General features: G+C 41.0%; 1 protein-coding gene across 2 annotated transcripts; it reads right to left on the bottom strand.

Moving 5' to 3' along the window:
* Window positions 1-4,273: 4,273 nt before the first annotated feature.
* Window positions 4,274-17,671, bottom strand: LOC121871755. Of its 2 annotated transcripts, XM_042374189.1 has the most exons (6): window positions 17,611-17,671; window positions 16,595-16,996; window positions 14,543-14,741; window positions 13,683-13,875; window positions 7,518-7,681; window positions 4,274-6,759 (listed from the first exon to the last, which is right to left on the bottom strand). In XM_042374189.1, the coding sequence occupies exons 2-6, from the start codon at window positions 16,942-16,944 to the stop codon at window positions 6,472-6,474; spliced, it is 1,194 nt and encodes a 397-aa protein (XP_042230123.1). In that variant the 5' UTR covers window positions 16,945-16,996; window positions 17,611-17,671; the 3' UTR covers window positions 4,274-6,471. The 2 variants fall into 2 exon arrangements, with proteins under 2 accessions (XP_042230123.1, XP_042230122.1); XM_042374188.1 differs by having other exon boundaries at window positions 16,595-17,661.
* Between the last annotated feature and the right edge of the window lie 1,946 nt (window positions 17,672-19,617).

A 19,617-nucleotide genomic window follows, 5' to 3' on the forward strand; every position in this document is an offset into this window, starting at 1 on the left:
AACCAGTTTCTTCCTATCTCCCTCCTAAACCTAAACTTATCCAACTTGAATCCGTTGCTCCGAGTCCTATCCTGCTCGGATATTATAAGAACTTTATCTATATCCCCTTAATTGATTCCTTTCACCCACTTAAATACTTCTATCATATCTCCCCGCACTCTTCGTCTTTCTAGGGAATGCAAGTTAAGTTTCTTTAACCTATCCTGATATGGAAGGTTTCTAAGTCCCGGAATCATTTTTGTCATTCTTCGCTGCACCGACTCTAGTGAATTTATATCCATTCTATAATAGGGGCACCAGAACTGAACCGCATAATCGAGGTGCGGCCTGACTAGCGCAAGATATAGTTGTAATAAGACCTCTGCACTCTTGTTACTTACACTTCTAGATATAAAACCCAATACTCTGTTTGCCTTATTTCGAACATTAACGCACTGTTTTCTAGGCCGTAGGTCCGGGCTTACAAGTACCCCTAGGTCTCTTTCACAAGTCGACTTCTCTAGGTTGATGTTGTTAAGGCTGTATACATTATCAGTATTTGTTCTTCCAATATTAAGTACGCTGCACTTGCTGGTGTTGAATTTCATTTGCCATTTTTCAGACCACCCCTGCAGTTTATTTATATCCTCCTGTAATGCATTTGCATCCTGCCCTGAATTAATCTGCCGCCCTATTTTGGTGTCATCCGCAACCTTGCTTATGTCACTGCTGATCCCAGTATCTAGATCGTTTATGTAGATTATGAACAAGAGTGGGCCAAGTACTGACCCCTGAGGAACCCCACTGGTTGCACGTCCCCACTCAGATTTAACACCATCTACGCTGACCCTCTGCGTTCTATCGGTGAGCCATGATTTTATCCAATTTAAAACTTTCCCCTTGATACCATGAGCCTAAATTTTTCTCAGAAGCCTCTGAAGCGGTACTCTGTCGTAATTTTCGTCATTATCTTCTACCTCGAAGACTTTCCTAAAAAACGTCAGCAGATTTGTTAGACAAGATTTTCCCTTTGTAAACCCATGCTGAGAGTCATAGATTAATTTGATTTTCTCTAGATGCGATCGGATGCTATCTGCTATAATTGATTCAAGAAATTTCCCCACTATTGACGTCAAACTGATCGGCCGGTAATTTGACGCTGATGCTCTGTCTCCCTTTTTGAATATGGGTACTACATTTGCCTGTTTCCACAAGTCTGGCACAACTCCTGTGTCTAATGATTTTGTAAATAAGTTTACGAGGGGTCCGCTAATCTGTTCCCTACACTCTTTCAAGACTCGAGGGAAAATTTCATCCTGCCCTGGGGATTTTGTTTTCTTTAGTTTATTTATCTTCTTAAGAACATCCTCTTTTCTGATAGTGATATTCTTTAATTTCTCTTCTTCCTTTCCCTTAAATATCAGTTCCACCTCTGGAATTTCATCGCAAATTTCTTCTGTGAAAACTGATAAGAAGTAGCTGTTCAATGCGTTGCTTATTTCTTCACTGCCATTTATCACTTCTCCCCTCCCTGACTTTAAAGGCCCAACTTTGTCCTTGACCTTTGTCCTATATACCTGGAAAAATCCCTTGGTGATTCGCCTTGGATTCATATAAGAGGTAAGTTAAGGGTGTGGTCAGGAATTGGTTGTATTTTATCAGTATTAGATTCCAAACAAAACTATCCTACTTTATAATTATGCAAATGACTTCGACGGTATATGAGTAAGATCTTTTTATTTGAGACAAACTTTGGCTGCTTGGTTGAAAAATTATGTTGTATATAGTGCAACAAAACTTTTACCCAACTTTTTAATTTGAATTAGCACTATAGATAAACATTACATAAAAACACATGATTGCTGTGAATCTAGTCTAATATTACGAGCACAAAATGTACACATACGGCTGACACGGACTTCCGGCGTGTCATAAACTCAAGATTTTTTATGTTCGTAATATTTCTGTATTAAGTTAATGTACTCATAAAGTAGACTATTGATATATTGGCAACTGACCATTAACAACGTTGCCATCACGATCTGTGAATATTTCTAATGAATTACATATATGTATTAGGGGGCGCCAGTGGTAGAGCGGTACTGCTCTTGCCTCGCAAGTGAGATGTCACGGGTTCAAATCCCGGGCCGGTGGAAAGTTGTTTGGACACACTTCCTAGTCCCACTTGGTCCCTGTTCACCTAGCAGTAAAGTAGGTACCTGTTGTAAATCGAAAAGTTGCGAATTCGTATTCAGGGAAAGTTGTTGGAGCTTCCAATAACTTGTTGACAAAAACCTATGACTCTTCAGGCTTCTATGTCCTTGACAAAAAACCTATGACCCTTCAGGCTTCTACGCCCTTAACTCATGAGACATAAAGGCAAGCATGAACTTAGCATGCTTCCCAGATGGGCGCTGTAAGCGCTTCTGCACTTCACCTTGCACAGGATGTAGGGGGGTGCCCAATAAACTAAAATATATATATATTATGGTATTCGTGCATTTCCGCACACAACATTCCTACCCCTAATCTATTATCATATTCGAATAAGACGTCTAATTTTAAGATAATTTTCTTCTATTACATTACCGTCACAAATGGATAATAATGGAGATACCTGTAGCGTATCCAAAATTTTCTCTACTTTTCTTCCATTAATCTTCCCCCATGATCGCCTACCTCATCTCCCACACTGCTTGTCTCCTTCATAAATCATCAATCTCGCGCATTACCATACACGTCACGCGGCCAATCAAAAGCGTTTTTTGGGGGGCAACCAATTAAAAGGATTTGTGGTTTAATTTGCGGTATTTTTGGCCCAATCAAATTCAATTTTTATTGTGGGCCTCTCATATTTCGAAATTCAAATTCATTTCCGACCATGAAAGTTTGCTATGTGTGTCACTTCAATTATATGGAGCTGATTGCTATTTTTTAGGGGGAAAACGAAGAAACAACAGCATTTTTTAGATCTCATGGTGTTCTCCCGACCTCAGTAACGTGTCCTAAGTGTAACAAAGAAAGTAAATGTCGTCAAGACCAACATATGTGGCATTGTGATAACTCCAACGAAGAACGAGAACCAGGCCAATAAGGTAAGAAATAAGTGATTCCATCATATGGTGAGAGTCAGTTAGGATAGGTTAGGTCAGGTCAGGTCAGGTTTATGTTGTTCTAGTGTTTTTGTGTGTATTTTGTATTCGCTTAGCCATTATTTTTTTTTCGGAAAATGCCCCACCAAAAAAAAAAATCGAAAAAACGGCCAATTTCCGAAGTAAAATGAAGGTCATAACCGATCTAAACACACATAAATACACTGGAAAAAAATTCTAACAGAGTTGGGTGCACTTATACAAATTTACCTGTATTATTTATGATTATTCTAATGACTATAATAGGTGTGAATTTCATGCTTAGATAAAAATTTTCTACTCCTACAGATCTCTGACTCACGATATATGTGTACATAGTATATGATTGATTAAGGAATAAATATATGGACTTTATACTTTTAAAGTAATTATAAAGTGTGTTTTATTAATCATAGATATATGAAGGTGGTTATGATTATTTTAACACGTAAACATAATTGCCCAACATATAATGCCACCTGTGTAGAAACCGAAGAAGCAAATAACGGGAAGCGTATCTACTGGGTATAAACCTCTGCCACCATTTATACCGTAAGGGGGGTGTTTTATTTACTTTATTTTCTCGTGTGCAGGCATTTTAGTTTAATTATAGGTGGTTCACTTGTTCCTTTGCCTACTTACACAAAAGTTATATGTCTTATCACTATTTCTAACTCGATATACCATGGGGGGGTTCACTATACACCCGTAGGACCACAGAGGAACATCCATCAATCTTAACGCATCCTGCCCTGTTGTTGACAGCCCACCACACCACACCACAGCCAACGCTAAACTGACTGTGCATGTAACATTATCTCTTAGCTGTAGAGGGTTTATTCTGGGTCCAATCAGAGTCTGTTTTTCAAATATTCTTTAGGCACTTTTTCCACTGATTGACTAGTTCACAATAAGGGTGTAGTCAGTCATTTCTATGAGCGGAGCTTCTCCATGGCAGCTTAGAAGAGGCAGGGTTCTGGTTACCCTTGAGAGGATAACGAATTGAGTCAAACACACAGGGCCCCACAGGTCAATTTTCAAGTTCCCCTATTATAAAGTTTGACTATCGTGGGCATAGGCGTGCGTGGGCGTGTTCGTCCCGTTTATTACAATATATATATATGAGGAAATTAAGGAAATGTAAATACGTGAGTTTTTTTTTACCATTTTATTAAACTATTTTTGGTTTCTGACAGTTTAAGTTATAATGAATAATAATCTTGCACAATCAATGTGAGCTTATCATAACACTGTTTATACAAGGTGAGGAAGAACTGTAATTATTTCAAGTTTATCCCAAATATTTTACTTCATTTCCTTTACAAACAAATGAAATCACATTCAAATCTGCATTATGTAAAGTATTAGAAGAGATCAAACCAGAGCGATTAGGACTGAATACTGATAGATTCTAATGTTTGATCTGTTAGGGCCAAATTAGAGGCAAGGTAGCTAAAAGGGCCCTAGAATAAACCCTTACCCTGGGTCCCTTTTGTCCTTAATATTCAGCCCTGCATATGTAGAATATTTTTGACTGTTGGTATGGTACAAACAACATAATTATAAGGTAAACATAATTATACTTCTATACCAAAAGAAACAAATTACTGTAGATATGCGTAGATAAGACATTAGTTTATCGATGAACAAATAATTGTCATTCCAAACCGCTGAGTCTATACAGTATCATTATTATGCCCATTTATTGATTGTTTATTTGAAAGTTGTGTTGTTGAAACCAAATCAAGTGAACAAGGCTTAGTAACCTTGGAGGTCGAAGTGCTTAAATTTTATTCAATATGAACATTTTTATATAATCAAGTTACAGTGAGATAAACAAAAGCGTTTGTTTTACAGATACAAATTTTTTGTCGCTTTAGTTATTACAGGAAGCGCTTAATATGACTACAACTTTATCATCTAGGAAAAGAACGATTATTGTTATCATGTATTTTATAGCTAAAACTAAAGAGTACATACCCGAGCAAAACAGAGTTAGTTACTGTATTCACAATGTACAGTAGTATTGTTGAAATGTAATGCGTGTTATATTTATCCACAAATTTTCACCTTATATCTTGTAGATTTACTATTACTGATTAATGACCAAACTTAAACGACTCGTTCATTGCTGGATGTATTAACAGATTCCCAAACAGCAGTTTATTAAATCAAAGCAGGTTCAAGTACATTCAGGAGCCAGTACATGGCCACTACTTGCCAACAGTGTGTAACAGAGACGTGACCGATCGCCCAAGCGGCTAATGAGCCGATCAGTGGTGAAGAGGATAAAGTAAGTAAAGGACCCTACTGCATGGAATAAGCATCTGATGGCTTTGTTGGCTATTCTTGGTCAAATTGCCTCATTGTTTGTATACTAGCACTGTCTAGGTACAGTACATTGAAAATTGTATACCTGCACGGCCTATGTACACTGTATACCTGCACGGCCTATGTACACTGTATACCTGCACGGCCTATGTACACTGTATACCTGCTCGGTCTATATATATATGCCTCTGCTTCCATCAGAAAACCATCGTGCTCCCAAAACGCCTCCCCGTAAACAGCGTGCGCCATTAAACCTAAATTGTGACAGTAGTAGATGTAATTTAGTACAGTCATATTATTGTCGAGTTTCATGTCTGACGGAATCACTATGCTCTTCATATAGACTTTCAGGTTTATCACAACAAAAAGATCAGTGAAAGTTTGTTCCATTTTCCAGCGTTAATTCTGGTAACTTATCATCCTAGTGGGCCGATTTAGTGAATGTTGTAAAAGATAATTATCCAAATAAGATGAACAGTATAGGGCTCTCTTGCTGCCCCAAAGAGTCGCTGGCTTGAGTCGGCATCCTACTCCAATACCATCTACTGTTACCACCACTATACTATAACACCGCTACCACAACAACACCACACCACTACCACAACACCACACCACTACCACAACACCACACCGCTACCACAACACCACACCACTACCACAACACCACACCACTACCACAACACCATTACCACGATTTTTTTTCTCTCATCGTTGAAGTCGCTTGCGTTTCTATCTAAATATTTCGACTTCAAATTATTTGTTCTTGAGAATATGTTGTAATACCCCTGTGCTTCTTATTATTGAGCAGTGTATCTTGGTGTGTCACCTACTGGAGCTATCGCGTTTAAGAACATGATGGAGTTGTGTTCTGTGACTGGGATAAGAGCTATTATTTAGTGTACATTAAGCATGGGGTCTCCTTGCCTTGTAGACATCTAACCAATACTATTACCCAGAGTCGTCTTGTTGTGTGCTTAAGTAAAATTTAATTTTGGGTGCAAATTTTTTTTCGTGGTAATAAAACAAATTTCTATGGACAAAAATCATCAGTCACATTGAAAAATTCATTGCACACAAAATTCAGTAACATGTCAACATACTTTTCAATTATTATGTAACCAACATGTGTTTTGTCTTGACATTTCCACTTGTTGTCGTCAGTGTGGCGGGGGTTTACCTTGCATTGTTGGGCGTAAAGGTCGGAGAGCGGGATGGTGCTGTCCCAAGTGGTCACGTTGGTGCCGGACAACAAATCTTTGGCCAAACTGTTGTACAGGTCGATGTTGGCAAGATTTCTTACGGTAAACTTTGAGTCATCCTGGAAACAAAAATTAGTACTACATAAGACTAACAAGATGAAGGGTTGTTTTGGGAGACCATTGGCAAAATTGTGCACTGTGACTCTTTTTCCTGGTGAACTATATTTAAGCTGGGATGTCTTCTGTCTCAAATTATTTACGAGTCAACCCAGGGAGAAAGCCGGGTGGTCCTGGCGTCACAAAACACAGGTACAGTACGTAGCTTTTTCTGTGTTCCGGTTATTTGTAAACCAATAAGGTGTTTAGGACAAGCCGTTGAGTCTGTGGTTTAACTATATAAGAGGATTTGGTTACACTAGGCACTAGTCAATATTGCCTTGCACTGGGGATTCGAACCTAGGATGGCGACTGACTCGCTAATTCATTAATCAGTGTGGGATGAGTTGCAGTCATTCACGAAGGAAAAAATTGGAAATTTGAGGTAAACGCAAAACGCTTTTTGTTCCTCCCATAAAATACAAGTTATCTAACTGGTTAGCCAATTAGACGCAGACGTTCCGCCAGTGATTTGATTATCTTGTTTATAAAAATGTGGCGAAAGGGGACTAGCTTGAGCTAACGTCTTCTTGTAAGCTGGTTCTCGTAAATACTTAATGCTTCAGGATATATTATTTATAAAGGACTACAAAATACAGAAATATATAGAAGATGAAGAACATCATACTGTACCATGTCTGAGACTACTTGAGTTAGAGGACTACAGAGCCAATAGTGTACACCTGACAATAATTATATGCGAGAGGAAGAGGTGACATACCTGTAAGTGATCTTGTAGCTTAAAGACGACAGATGAGTAAGAAGTGAGTTTAGTTAGTAGAGAGCGGATGCTGTACAGGTACTCATAGAAGGCGGACACTGCTGCCAGGGGCCCGTCTCTAAAGTAAATTCTGGCCGTGAGCTTCATCCAGTGGAGAGTTGTACCTTGGGTAGACATGGTGAAATTGTAATATAAAGGTACTGTTGAGTACATGCAATAGCATATTCCTCAGCAATTGGTTAAGTTATCTGTCTAAGGTTTTAAAGTATCGAGTCGAGACAGTGCCTGCAGGGACGAGACAGTCTATGAAACAAGGTACAACACGTTCGTTTATCTTCGAACGTTCTTATAACCTGGCTGTTGGACTCAATCGCACCTATTATCAAACTCTTACGAGCTCATAGGAAGACTAAGGACCCTGTCAATCTTAATAAAATATGTGAGTGCCTCTTCGAATATTGGCGCGATTACACAAAATATTGATCACTGACGCTATGAACACTACGGTGCGGCACGACTAACGCAGCGGCAACGACCGACTCGCTGAATACCGCCGTGCTCTCAGCTACATGTCCGCAAATTGAGTTAAACGTGAAAAGAGATGTTAAATCTTTTGTCGTTTTCTGCCATTTATCTTGGGGTAGACCTGTGTTGCTGGTGGCTCGAGTCGGCAGTGGTGGTGGAGGTGTGGGTAAGTAGGGTAATTACGTTACTGTTCCATTAGATCTTCAACATTTCTCGATAAAAGCTACAGTACCTTGGATTAATTGGACAAGATCGAAATTAAATAATTTATTTTGTCTTATATTGGAAGTTCACATCACAAGGGGTTCATATTCTGCCTAGCGGCACTCAGATAAATGCTCAGTACTTGTTATCAATGCCTTACAAGAACTGTCTCACCACCCGACAAGAGGCGAAGAGAATAAAGTAGTGCGATGTTATATTTTCTGTTTGAGTGACCATTTACTTTCTTTGGTTGAAAACTGGGACCTTGTTTTCTTAAGTATGAGCTGAAATCGTCATTGCAGGGGCGGATCCAGTGGGGATCCGGACTCCTCCTTTTCATCAGAAAATTCCAATACTTTTTCTTTAATGCAGTATTGTACTCTGGCATTTTTGTATAATAAAAAGTAATTACTATGGACCTCAAAATATCTCCTAATATCAAGAGCACACGGCTTCAAAATTGCCTCTAAATGTCCATGATATTAGTCAGATTTCAAAATAATTTCTTCGGGTGCTTACAGTCCCCCCCCCCCCACCATCTGGGTGGGCTCGCTGTGCTCTCTATGTTCCCCCCACCCACAACTTCTTGGACCCCCATTTTGATATTCCTTGATGTGCCGTTGCATTGGGGTGTTGTGGACCTGTAGTTATGGGCAACACACCAAGCTTGTTACAACAACTAACAAAATAAGGAAATTTTGGGTATGCTTAATATTTAAAGGTGTAATAATTTCCTGTATACTCTTATTTCTAAGGCTACTGTATATATCATTAAGAAATTTGTCCTCACCCACATAAACAGTTTTCTATGTTTATGGGGCATTTTGAATGTTTCTTATATCAAAACAACAGAAATGACGACGTTTCCCCTAACTTACCCCGGTTTTTTTAATTATCCTTCTAGCTTAAGTTAAAAGGAATGTCTTCAGTTTTATATACAAATCTATAAAATAATAATCTAGTAGCCTACAAAATATAGCAGCGCTTACAGCCTTACACTAAAGGCGTCTATTGAAAGGCGCAAAAAACATTCAGAGGGAAGAGCTAACACCTTGATCAGGCCGCTTATGAGAATATTTTGATTAATATTGAAGAGTTGTGTGCATGTCAGGCAAAAAAACTGTGATATAATAATAATAATAATAATTTTATATACAGTAGTATGGCGTGAAAGAATTAAAAAGGATTTCGCCTAGTTGAAACCACTTTTGACTCCGCCCATTTTAACGTGGGCGCTGTCCGATTTCATTAGTCGCTGGTGAATTTGGTGTAAAATTATACAGTGGTGTTGACCTACCAGTGGTGTTGACCTACCAGTGATGCTGACTTACCAGTGGTGTTGACCTACCAGTGGTACTGACCTACCAGTGGTGTTGACCTACCAGTGGTGTTGACCTACCAGTGGTATTGACCTACCAGTGGTACTGACCTACCAGTGGTGTTGACCTACCAGTGGTGTTGACCTACCAGTGGTGTTGACCTACCAGTGGTGTTGACCTACCAGTGATGCTGACTTACCAGTGGTGTTGACCTACAGTGGTACTGACCTACCAGTGGTGTTGACCTACCAGTGATGCTGACTTACCAGTGGTGTTGACCTACCAGTGGTACTGACCTACCAGTGGTGTTGACCTACCAGTGGTGTTGACCTACCAGTGGTGTTGACCTACCAGTGGTGTTGACCTACCAGTGGTGCTGACTTACCAGTGGTGTTGACCTACCAGTGGTGTTGACCTACCAGTGGTGTTGACCTACCAGTGGTGTTGACCTACCAGTGGTGTTGACCTACCAGTGGTACTGACCTACCAGTGGTGTTGACCTACCAGTGGTACTGACCTACCAGTGGTGTTGACCTACCAGTGGTGTTGACCTACCAGTGGTGTTGACCTACCAGTGGTGTTGACCTACCAGTGATGCTGACTTGCAGTGGTGTTGACCTACCAGTGGTGTTGACCTACCAGTGATGCTGACTTACCAGTGGTGTTGACCTACCAGTGGTACTGACCTACCAGTGTGTTGTACTGGTACCTACCAGTGGTGTTGACCTACCAGTGGTACTGACCTACCAGTGGTGTTGACCTACCAGTGGTGATTTGATTTTGATTTTGCCGCTTGCAGCGGCTACTTTATTGTGCACCCCACACTCATCCTGTGAGCGGTAGCGCAAAAGGATTACAGAGTAGGGTTTACAAAGGGTCATAATAATTAACCCCGGTTGTCAGGATATTATGGCACCGAAAGTTACACAGTATTTCATTTACATTATTTGTTTAGTTCTATACATAAAGGGTAACTTATTCACAAATGCGTGAGAACAGGCGTGTGAGGCAGTATGTCTGGCCTCACACTTTGTTATTCACATTTACGTGGGAGGTATTCAAGCACATTGCGTATTTGGTTCTGTACATGAGAACTGATATAGTTACTGAGTGCAAAAAAGTGGATACAATCTTAATATGTCGGCTATCTTGCCATTAGAGATGAAGTGTTGTGCCATTTCACACACAGTGTGCTTGGACCTGTCCCTAAAAGGTTCTATCTTCACACAGTCGAGGACGTAGTGTTCAAGTGTGTGGCCATATGTATGGCCACACACTTTACATTTAGTTTTGTTTACATCTGCTTGAGGAACATACTGCCAGAGGTACTTATATCCTAACCTTAATCTAGCGGTTACAACATCTTGTAATCTAGTGATCTTGTTACTTGCTCCATATACATGTTTCACTTGATACATCTCATCATGGTAAACTATGGATCGACTAGTGCCTGTTTGCACTTGTCTACTTGCGTCAAACTCATCAATAAGTTCTTTCCTAATTACAGTTTTAAGGGTTCTTTTTGACAGACCCAAATTGTATTCAACGGTGTCTTTGTTAGACGCGAGTTTGGCGAGGGCATCAACTCTGTCATGTTTTATGAGGCCTATGTGAGAGGGGATCCACAACAGTTTGACCCTGACACCCCGGTCAACAAGGCACGCATATTTGTGTCTGGCTTCAGAGACAAGATCGTGACAACCTGAGTCGAGGGTACCAAGGGCAAGTAGTGAGGATAGAGAGTCAGTGATGATGAGACTGTCAGTAACAGTGGTTTCAATGAATTTAATAGCTGTGAGTATGGCAACTAATTCAGTTTGTAGAGTGGATGCCCAGTTGTTAATTCTAACTCCTTTCTCAATTATATTACCGTCAGGTTGAGTCACAACAATAGCACTTCCAGCCCTCCCACAGGCGGTGTTTAGAGATCCATCAGTGTAGATGGTCTGTGTGATATTATCATCAGTCTGTAGAGTGTGTATGTGTTCAAGGGCTCTCAATTTGGCAGTGTGTTGGAGATAAATGCTTTGTATAATTAATTTTTTAGGCGGATACGTCGGTATTGTGATACCAGCTGGGACTCGGGGACTCCTTGATGCGAAGTCTGTAGAGAGAAGTAATCTTATTAGCTTTATGCTGGGCAAACAGCACGATGAGTGTGATGTTCCATATACTGAGTGGGAGCTTGACGCCGCCCTCGCCAGGGGTAGGTCTACTTCCCCTGGAGAGGACGGAGTCACCTACAACATCATTAGACTACTAAGGCGCGTGCCAGGCAATCCATTGTTGGTATTGTACAATATGAGTCATGCCGAGGGCCAACTACCCACATCATGGACCAGCAGTATTGTTGTACCAATACCGAAACCAGGACAGCCTGATGCCTTTCGTCCCATATCACTAACCAGCTGCCTGTGTAAAACCTTTGAGAGGATGGTTCTTGGCAGACTCTTATATAGAATCAGAGAACACATGTCTCCTAACATAAATGGCTTCACCCATGGTAAAGGTGTACATAATTGCATCACCACATTCCTAACTGTGCATGGTGATGAAAGGCACAGATACACCACATTTCTTGACCTAAAAGCTGCATTTGATATTGCCAATAGGCAACTGATATTGTACGAACTAGCCAAAATGGATATAGGAGGTAGGCTGTTACACTGGATAAGTGGTTACCTAACCAACAGAAGGGCTGCTGCACTGTTTCAGGGTTACAAAAGTGAAGTTAAAGATATGCAACTTGGTACCCCTCAAGGTGGAGTACTTAGCCCCACTTTGTTCAATGTTCTTATGAATGCATTATTAAATTTAATACCAGACAACCCCAGCAATATCTCAATCAGCTATGCTGATGATATTCTTATACATACTAAAACTCATCGTGAAATGCAAACCACCCTGAACCATGTATACGCAGCCTGTGAACACCTCGGTCTTATTATCTCCACTGACAAAACTAAGGTGTTCAACAAACAAGCTGGGAACCGCAAACGCGGCCCCGCCAAGTTCAAGATAGGTAACAACACTATTGACTATGTTTCTTCTTTTAAATATCTTGGTGTTTCCGTCCCTTGTACCCTACCTGCCATACAACAGCTAACCCGCCAATGTACTGACAGACTGAGACCTCTTAGAAGTGTAGCGGGGTACAGCCCGCACTATGGTGCTAATATTAGAATTGTTAAAACAATGTACCTAGGCTATATAAGATCTCTGATAGATTACCACGCACCAGCCCTGGTCATTCGTGACGGGAAAGGCGTTGACAAGCTCGAGAAAATGCAAAATAAAGCCCTCAGAATTATCCTAGGATGTCCCATGAGCACTAAAGTACTTAATATGAGGAAAGAACTAGGTATACCCAGTGTTAAAGATAGAATAATTGAAGTCAACCTCATGATAGCCCTGAGGCTTCTGCGTGGTGATCCTGATAACATTGTTTCCTTAAAATTGCTAGAATGTATGAACCATGGGACTACTGAGTCTAAATGGATCCAAACTACAGCTACACATATGAAGATATTTGGACTAGACCACCTGTACAAAGTTGAGACACAACAGCGCTTCCTGCCACCCTGGCGGACAGTTCCCCTAGTGGTGTTGACCTACCAGTGGTGTTGACCTACCAGTGGTGTTGGCCACCAGTGATGCTGACTTACCAGTGGTGTTGACCTACCAGTATTGTTGACCTACCAGTGGTGCGACTACCAGTGGTGTTGACTTACCAGTGGTGTTGACCTAGTGGTGCTGACTTGCAGTGTTGACCTACCAGAAGTGTTGACCTACAGTGACTGACTTACCAGTGGTGTTAACCTACCAGTGGTACCTGACCTACCAGTGGTGTTGACCTACCACCTGTGGCTGTTGACCTACCAGTGGTGTTGACCTACCAGTGGTACTGACCTACCAGTGGTGTTGACCTACCAGTGGTGTTGACCTACCAGTGGTACTGACTTACCAGTGGTGCTGACTTACCAGTGGTGTTGACCTACCAGTGGTACTGACTTACCAGTGGTGTTGACCTACCAGTGGTGTTGACCTACCAGTGGTACTGACTTACCAGTGGTGCTGACTTACCAGTGGTGTTGACCTACCAGTGGTGTTGACTTACCAGTAACGAGGAGTGAAGGAGCTTTTCGAGGTTCACTCAGCCACTTGTGTATGAAGGTAGGCAGACGCTCCAGCCGGGGGTCCCAGTGGTAAGTGAGCCGCAGAGGCAAGTCGAGGTGTTTCACATACAGGGTCATGCCGTGATAATTTTTGCGGCGCAACAAAAATAGCTGGTTGATGTCCTGCCAGTGTTCCTGTAACACAATCACTTCTGATTGACTAGTATTGTATTTTATATATATATATATATATATATATATATATATATATATATATATATATATATATATATATATATATATATATATATATATATATGTGTGTGTGTGTGTGTGTGTGTGTGTGTGTGTGTGTGTTACGGCCCCGTTTGTATGATTGCCGAGTTCAAAAACTGGGCAGTAATTTTGCCCAATTCGCGAAATGGGTTTCCAGACTAACATATTTTTACCCAACTCAACTTAACCTACCTATTTTTACCCAACCCAACCTTACCTAACATAGGCTAGCTAACTTAAATTAGGTTAGGTTGAGTTAGGTTATAGCCTTATAGGTCATTTTGCCTAGCTCATTTAATAGGCTCCTAATCTAGCCTAGGTTAAGTTAGGTTGGCAAGGTTAGCTTAGGTTGACTGCCCAGATAATGAACGGAACAATTTCACGAACACATACACGAGACGTTATGAATGTTTATAAGAACAAAATCCTTACGGTGGTGCGAGGTACAACCACTGTAATGTCTGTCATAGGTTTAACACAATTAAATTAACCATTCCAGGTTCCACCATCACTGGTAATAATGTACAGCCGCCTGCCATATCTCCCAATACTGTCATTATTATCCTGCAGTGAGACAGTAACCCACCTCAGTATCGTTTGCGAAGCGGTACTGTAGCCTGGGTCCTCGGATGCGGCTCACCAACACGTCGAACACATTCCTGATGTGAGAGTCTCCCACCATCACCCAGTAGACTCCTGCTGCTCCGCCCCCCCTTCCCCCTGCTGTTGCTTCCCCTCCTGGTGTTAACGCTGTTTCTTCTGTTTGTGCTGACGTTGTTCCTCTTCTGCCGTTTATACATGTTACATTAATAACTTGAAAAACTGCATGAATCTGCAAATTTATGATTAATATCCATTACTGAATTTTATTCCTACTGCAAAAGTTTCCAAAAATTACGTACATAAGAAGCTCTTCCTGAAATACTGAAGTACAGTTTACATAAGTTCCCTTTGCAGAAGGAGTCAGGAGATAAAGTTCAGACAATGAAACTTTTCCAAAACTTTCTCTACCTTGAAATTGTCCCGAAGTAGTGTTACGTGCAGTGAACGTATCGATTTAAGGATAGTTTAAGCATAGCCTGTATTGGTTCTGGCGTTTTTTGTGTGTGCATCTTAACACACACACACACACACACACACACACACACACACACACACACACACACACACACACACACTGACTAATGATGTCTTATCATTCAGTTGACGTCAGCAAGTAACCCCTTGCCAGCGAAGCAAATTTTGTTTACAGTAAGCGCAAGTGTTTATGACTGCCTGAATGGCGTGGAACACCCTGCCACGCTACGGTCTATCTAGCCTTGATGACGACCGTCCAACATACTGATCATCTTTAATATTACTGAGATAACTAACTCTCTACAACACATCCTGCTTGTTAATTGGAAAGACAAGACAAACTTCCCCAACATTTCCCTCTCTACCTTACTCCCAGCTTCTCTTCACATACCCACTTCCTCAATGTATATACACTCAAAAGGGTTCTAGGACATATTTCGTCACTTCTTCAGTATAAACTAAATTCAAACTTACCCTAACCTAACCATGACTTCATCGCCTTCAAAAAAAGACCTTATTATCTAAATTGGATAAATATAATACTGTATTCAACAGACCGATGACGAATTATCTGTCCACCACTCAATAAGGAAAATGTAATCTATGTTATCGAGGAAAGAATGGCCCCTCGGGAACTCTCGCCCCACGCGTCATATAATTAATTGTCAGAAGGCAAGCATGAACTCCGGATGTATCTGCTAGGCGCCTAGACTGCCCTGCGCTTTACCTTACAGAGGATGTGAGGCGGTGCCCAGTAAACTAGCCCTGCACCGGCCTGAAGCGTATCTGAAATCATATTACTTAGAAAAGCTATTCCTTCGGGATTATGAAACAATATTATCCATTAATCCAACATTATTCCATCACTAACGCACTGTTTTAACACTAAACCACGTGTCCAACAGTCCCCCAACACTAAACCACGTATCCAACAGTCCCCCAACACTAAACCACGTATCCAACAGTCCCCCAACACTAAACCACGTATCCAACAGTCCCCCAACACTAAACCACGTATCCAACAGTCCCCCAACACTAAACCACGTATCCAACAGTCCCCCAACACTAAACCACGTATCCAACAGTCCCCCAACACTAAACCACGTATCCAACAGTCCCCCCCCAACACTAAAGCCCCACTTGGTAATGCTCTGGGCAGTTTTACCACGTAGACTGTATCACATTACTGACCGTCGTGATATAAAGTGTGTCTGGTGTGTGTCTAATGAGGACTAACACCACACACACACACACACATACAGAGCTGCCTAGTATGGGTCAATAGGCACGCTGCAGTTTCTTTCATTCTCAGGAAATAAAAGGGAAGATATGACAGCATGAGCAAATAACGTTGAAGATATAGGATCAGCAAGTGTGTGTGTGTGTGTGTGTGTGTAACGACCATCTTAATAACTGACTATAATAGCATCTGGTTACTTCAACTAAAGTAACCAAACTAAAGTAACTCAAACTATCTCACCATTCAATTGTTAGTAAAGAGATTAACTTCACTCAGTTTTGTACTGTATAATATCTTGCGCTCATGTTTGTGACACAATACCTGAAGTTTCTTGAAAACTGAAGACGATGATTCTTGGCACATTCCAATATGTTGCTGCCGTTGTTCATAGTGTAGTCCAGCATCTTACAGCATGTGTTGTGAGCTGTGATTCCCGTATAGAGATAACAACGCTGAGAGAGAACAAGTGACTTTTTCGTGTTCTTGCTGCTCACTGTACTGTCTTCACGTCTATAAGGAAGGGAAGCTATCAAGTAGTGTCCGGTACTGACCACCTGGGAGACGGGACTCGGATGACTATGCCATACGAATATCAACACATGAACCAGTGTTGCCAGCATTAACACGCAGCAGCACCACCACCTTTTCTTTCCATATATCTCCTGCCACATTATGAGTAGCGGATGCAATTGTTTAAATAACACAAAGCTGTTGCTATTCTTCCTGAGATAAAATTACAGTCATAAGCAACAGTCCAGGACTCAGGAGGTATTTAACTTGGTAAAAAAAAAGTATCTTTACAATATTCTTGTGCGAAACAAAATTACACCACGAATGAAGGTTTTTGATAAAGGCTAAAAAAAATGAACTAATATTATATTTTGAATGAAGTAACTAAATTTGGCCTACCCTAATATAGGTAGGAAATGTTCCAAATTCGTGGGACCATCCTGGAAGATACTGTCTTTACCGATACAGTACTGGAGGGTTGGGGTAAACGCAGCCGGTAGAGTCGAGGACAAGTTCACCCGGGATGGAAGGACACCCACGTCACACTACCTCAAGTAATCACCTTGTTCTTCACTATCATATAAGAATATCATCACTTCTTTTTCCTGTTCATTTATGGAAGGGTTGTGTGTTAGTAAATATCCATTACGAGTCAACACACATTAATTGAAACGGTGCACAGACGACGTTGTATGAGGTACCACGGTGCACAGAAATGTTGTATGAGGGTATCACGGTACACAAACGATGTTGTATGAGGGTATCACGGTACACAAACGATGTTGTATGAGGGTATCACGGTACACAAACGATGTTGTATGAGGTACCGTCAGTAAAGAACCAGCCGGATGCCAGGGAAGCACACGATCGAGCACTTTACCTCGTCGCTCATAAAAAACTGAAGCGTCATCTACCTGGCTATGGACAACCTCGCTACAGCCAATCACAGACCAGGTAATATGCAGTATTTATTCATCCTTGTTACAGCCTATTAGAGTCCGGGTAATATATTTGTCCATCCTTGTAATAGCCAATCACAGCCCGGGTAATATATGTGGTGATGTGCTGGGCTATGTGGTGATGTGCTGGGCTATGTGACGAAATTGAGTGCACATTTTTTTTACATAACTTAATGAAACATAATTTTCCCCAGTTTTCTGTGCGAGGGAATATTTCCCGTCCGCAGTCTGTGTTTTAGTCAGTATGGCTCTCATTACTCTACCGGTAGCCTTACCAGAATTTCCCTAGCCTGGGATATTTTCTTCTTGGCCAGGGGAAACACCGTGATAGCTCTCTGTGGGGTTCAGAGTTCTCTTATTATTTCTGTGACAGTTAAGTGATAGTGTAAGGGCACTGGGCAGTGAGATAGTGCAACTGTCCTTGACTGTATCCTCGGCCAAAGCATTTCCTCCCAGATTCCTCTTGCTACACGGCACGGATCACCTGAAGAATAGCCCCCAGCTTATTTCACCTTAAGATCAAGCATCCTATTACTAGCCTTACCTAATTCCCTCGGTAGAGTTAGAGTGGAAAAACATCAGGTAAAATAAGCTGGGATTGCTAATATTCACGTGATTCTATGACATTATTTCTTGTTTCCCGAATTTCTCTCTAGTCACACAGGCTGGACGGGGCAAATGGGGGTAAAATTGAGCTGATAACTTGTACAACAAAAATTTTAGTGGGATTCCTCAAGCATCTTTACGACCTACTTTACCCTCCTCCCTACCCTCTCCCTGTGCACACGACCGAGTAAATAACTTTATTAATAATAATTAAAGGATATTTTTGTTCAATTATTGTCGTTGAGTTAAAGTATTTGATCTATGCTCATTATCATCACAGTCCAGAGAAGGTTTATTCCTCTATTGTCAAAAGTTTCTTGTTAGACTGTGAAGCGTGAGCAGACGTCAACCTGCCCAATAGGTATGATATAATCGTTTATTAAGGATTTTAGTTTGACAGCTCGCCATTGCCACAAGGCCGAGGTATATCAGTTGTCTTTTAGATTGTTAATAATACGGTAAGGTGGACGTGTCTCTGTTAATGGTCTGGGCATTGATTTTCAAGTGCTTCATCCTTAATACTGTTTTACACAAAATGAATCTCTTGTAAAACCAAGACCTATGGCTATATGCTGTATGAGGCTTATCCGAGGTACGATTGTTGCGACTTGACAAGTTTTCTCAGTATAGGAGAGATTTTATTCCAATGTGATTCCACAGTTTGGGCTGGTAGACTGTTCCATAGGTCTACCAGCCTCTGTGTTCAGAAATATGTCCATATATTTGTTCTGCATGATAACTTGGCGAGCTTGTGATTCTGTCCCCTCGTGTTGGTGGTGCGTGACATCACAAAGAAGTGTCCCGGGTGTACGTTTTCCATCACTTTCAGGATTTTAAAAGTTTGTGACATCTGACCTATTGTTATTGGTCAGCTCTTCTCTTCAGTAGTGAACGTCCTTACAGTACGTGCCCCCAGGGGCTAATAATAAAGTGTTCCATAGACCATCATCACCCGTCTGGCCCCTCACTTTAAACTGTTTCCCCGTTGACATATGATGGGCTACGGTATCTGATTGATTAATTAATTTGCCGATATAAGCATTCACGCCGTACAAGAGTAACTTGGATGACAATTAAAATTATATTTAAATTAAATAATTGGATCTTACAGTAGTTTGTTAACTTCAGTACTGCGTGACTCATTTCTGAAGCCTTCCTTCCCTTCATAAGCCTGACTAGCCACGTCACCTGGCTCACTCTTTGTTTATTATTATGCTCTTTATATTTTTATTTTACATTGTTATAACTAAATTCACTGTTGTATATATG

This window comes from Homarus americanus, unplaced genomic scaffold (assembly GCF_018991925.1).
Source record: "Homarus americanus isolate GMGI-L3 unplaced genomic scaffold, GMGI_Hamer_2.0 scaffold39675, whole genome shotgun sequence".
In the NCBI taxonomy this organism is placed as follows: Eukaryota; Metazoa; Arthropoda; class Malacostraca; order Decapoda; family Nephropidae; genus Homarus; species Homarus americanus.

Bases quoted from the DNA above. Each gene is read 5' to 3' on its own strand.
- LOC121871755 (XM_042374189.1), bottom strand. From the start codon at position 16,944: ATGTGGCAGGAGATATATGGAAAGAAAAGGTGGTGGTGCTGCTGCGTG. The intron at 7,682-13,682 runs GTAAGTCAACAC...TGTCTACCCAAG, and splicing joins TCCTTCACTCCTCGTTACTG to GTACAACTCTCCACTGGATG. The intron at 6,760-7,517 runs GTATGTCACCTC...TTTTGTTTCCAG, and splicing joins AGCTACAAGATCACTTACAG to GATGACTCAAAGTTTACCGT.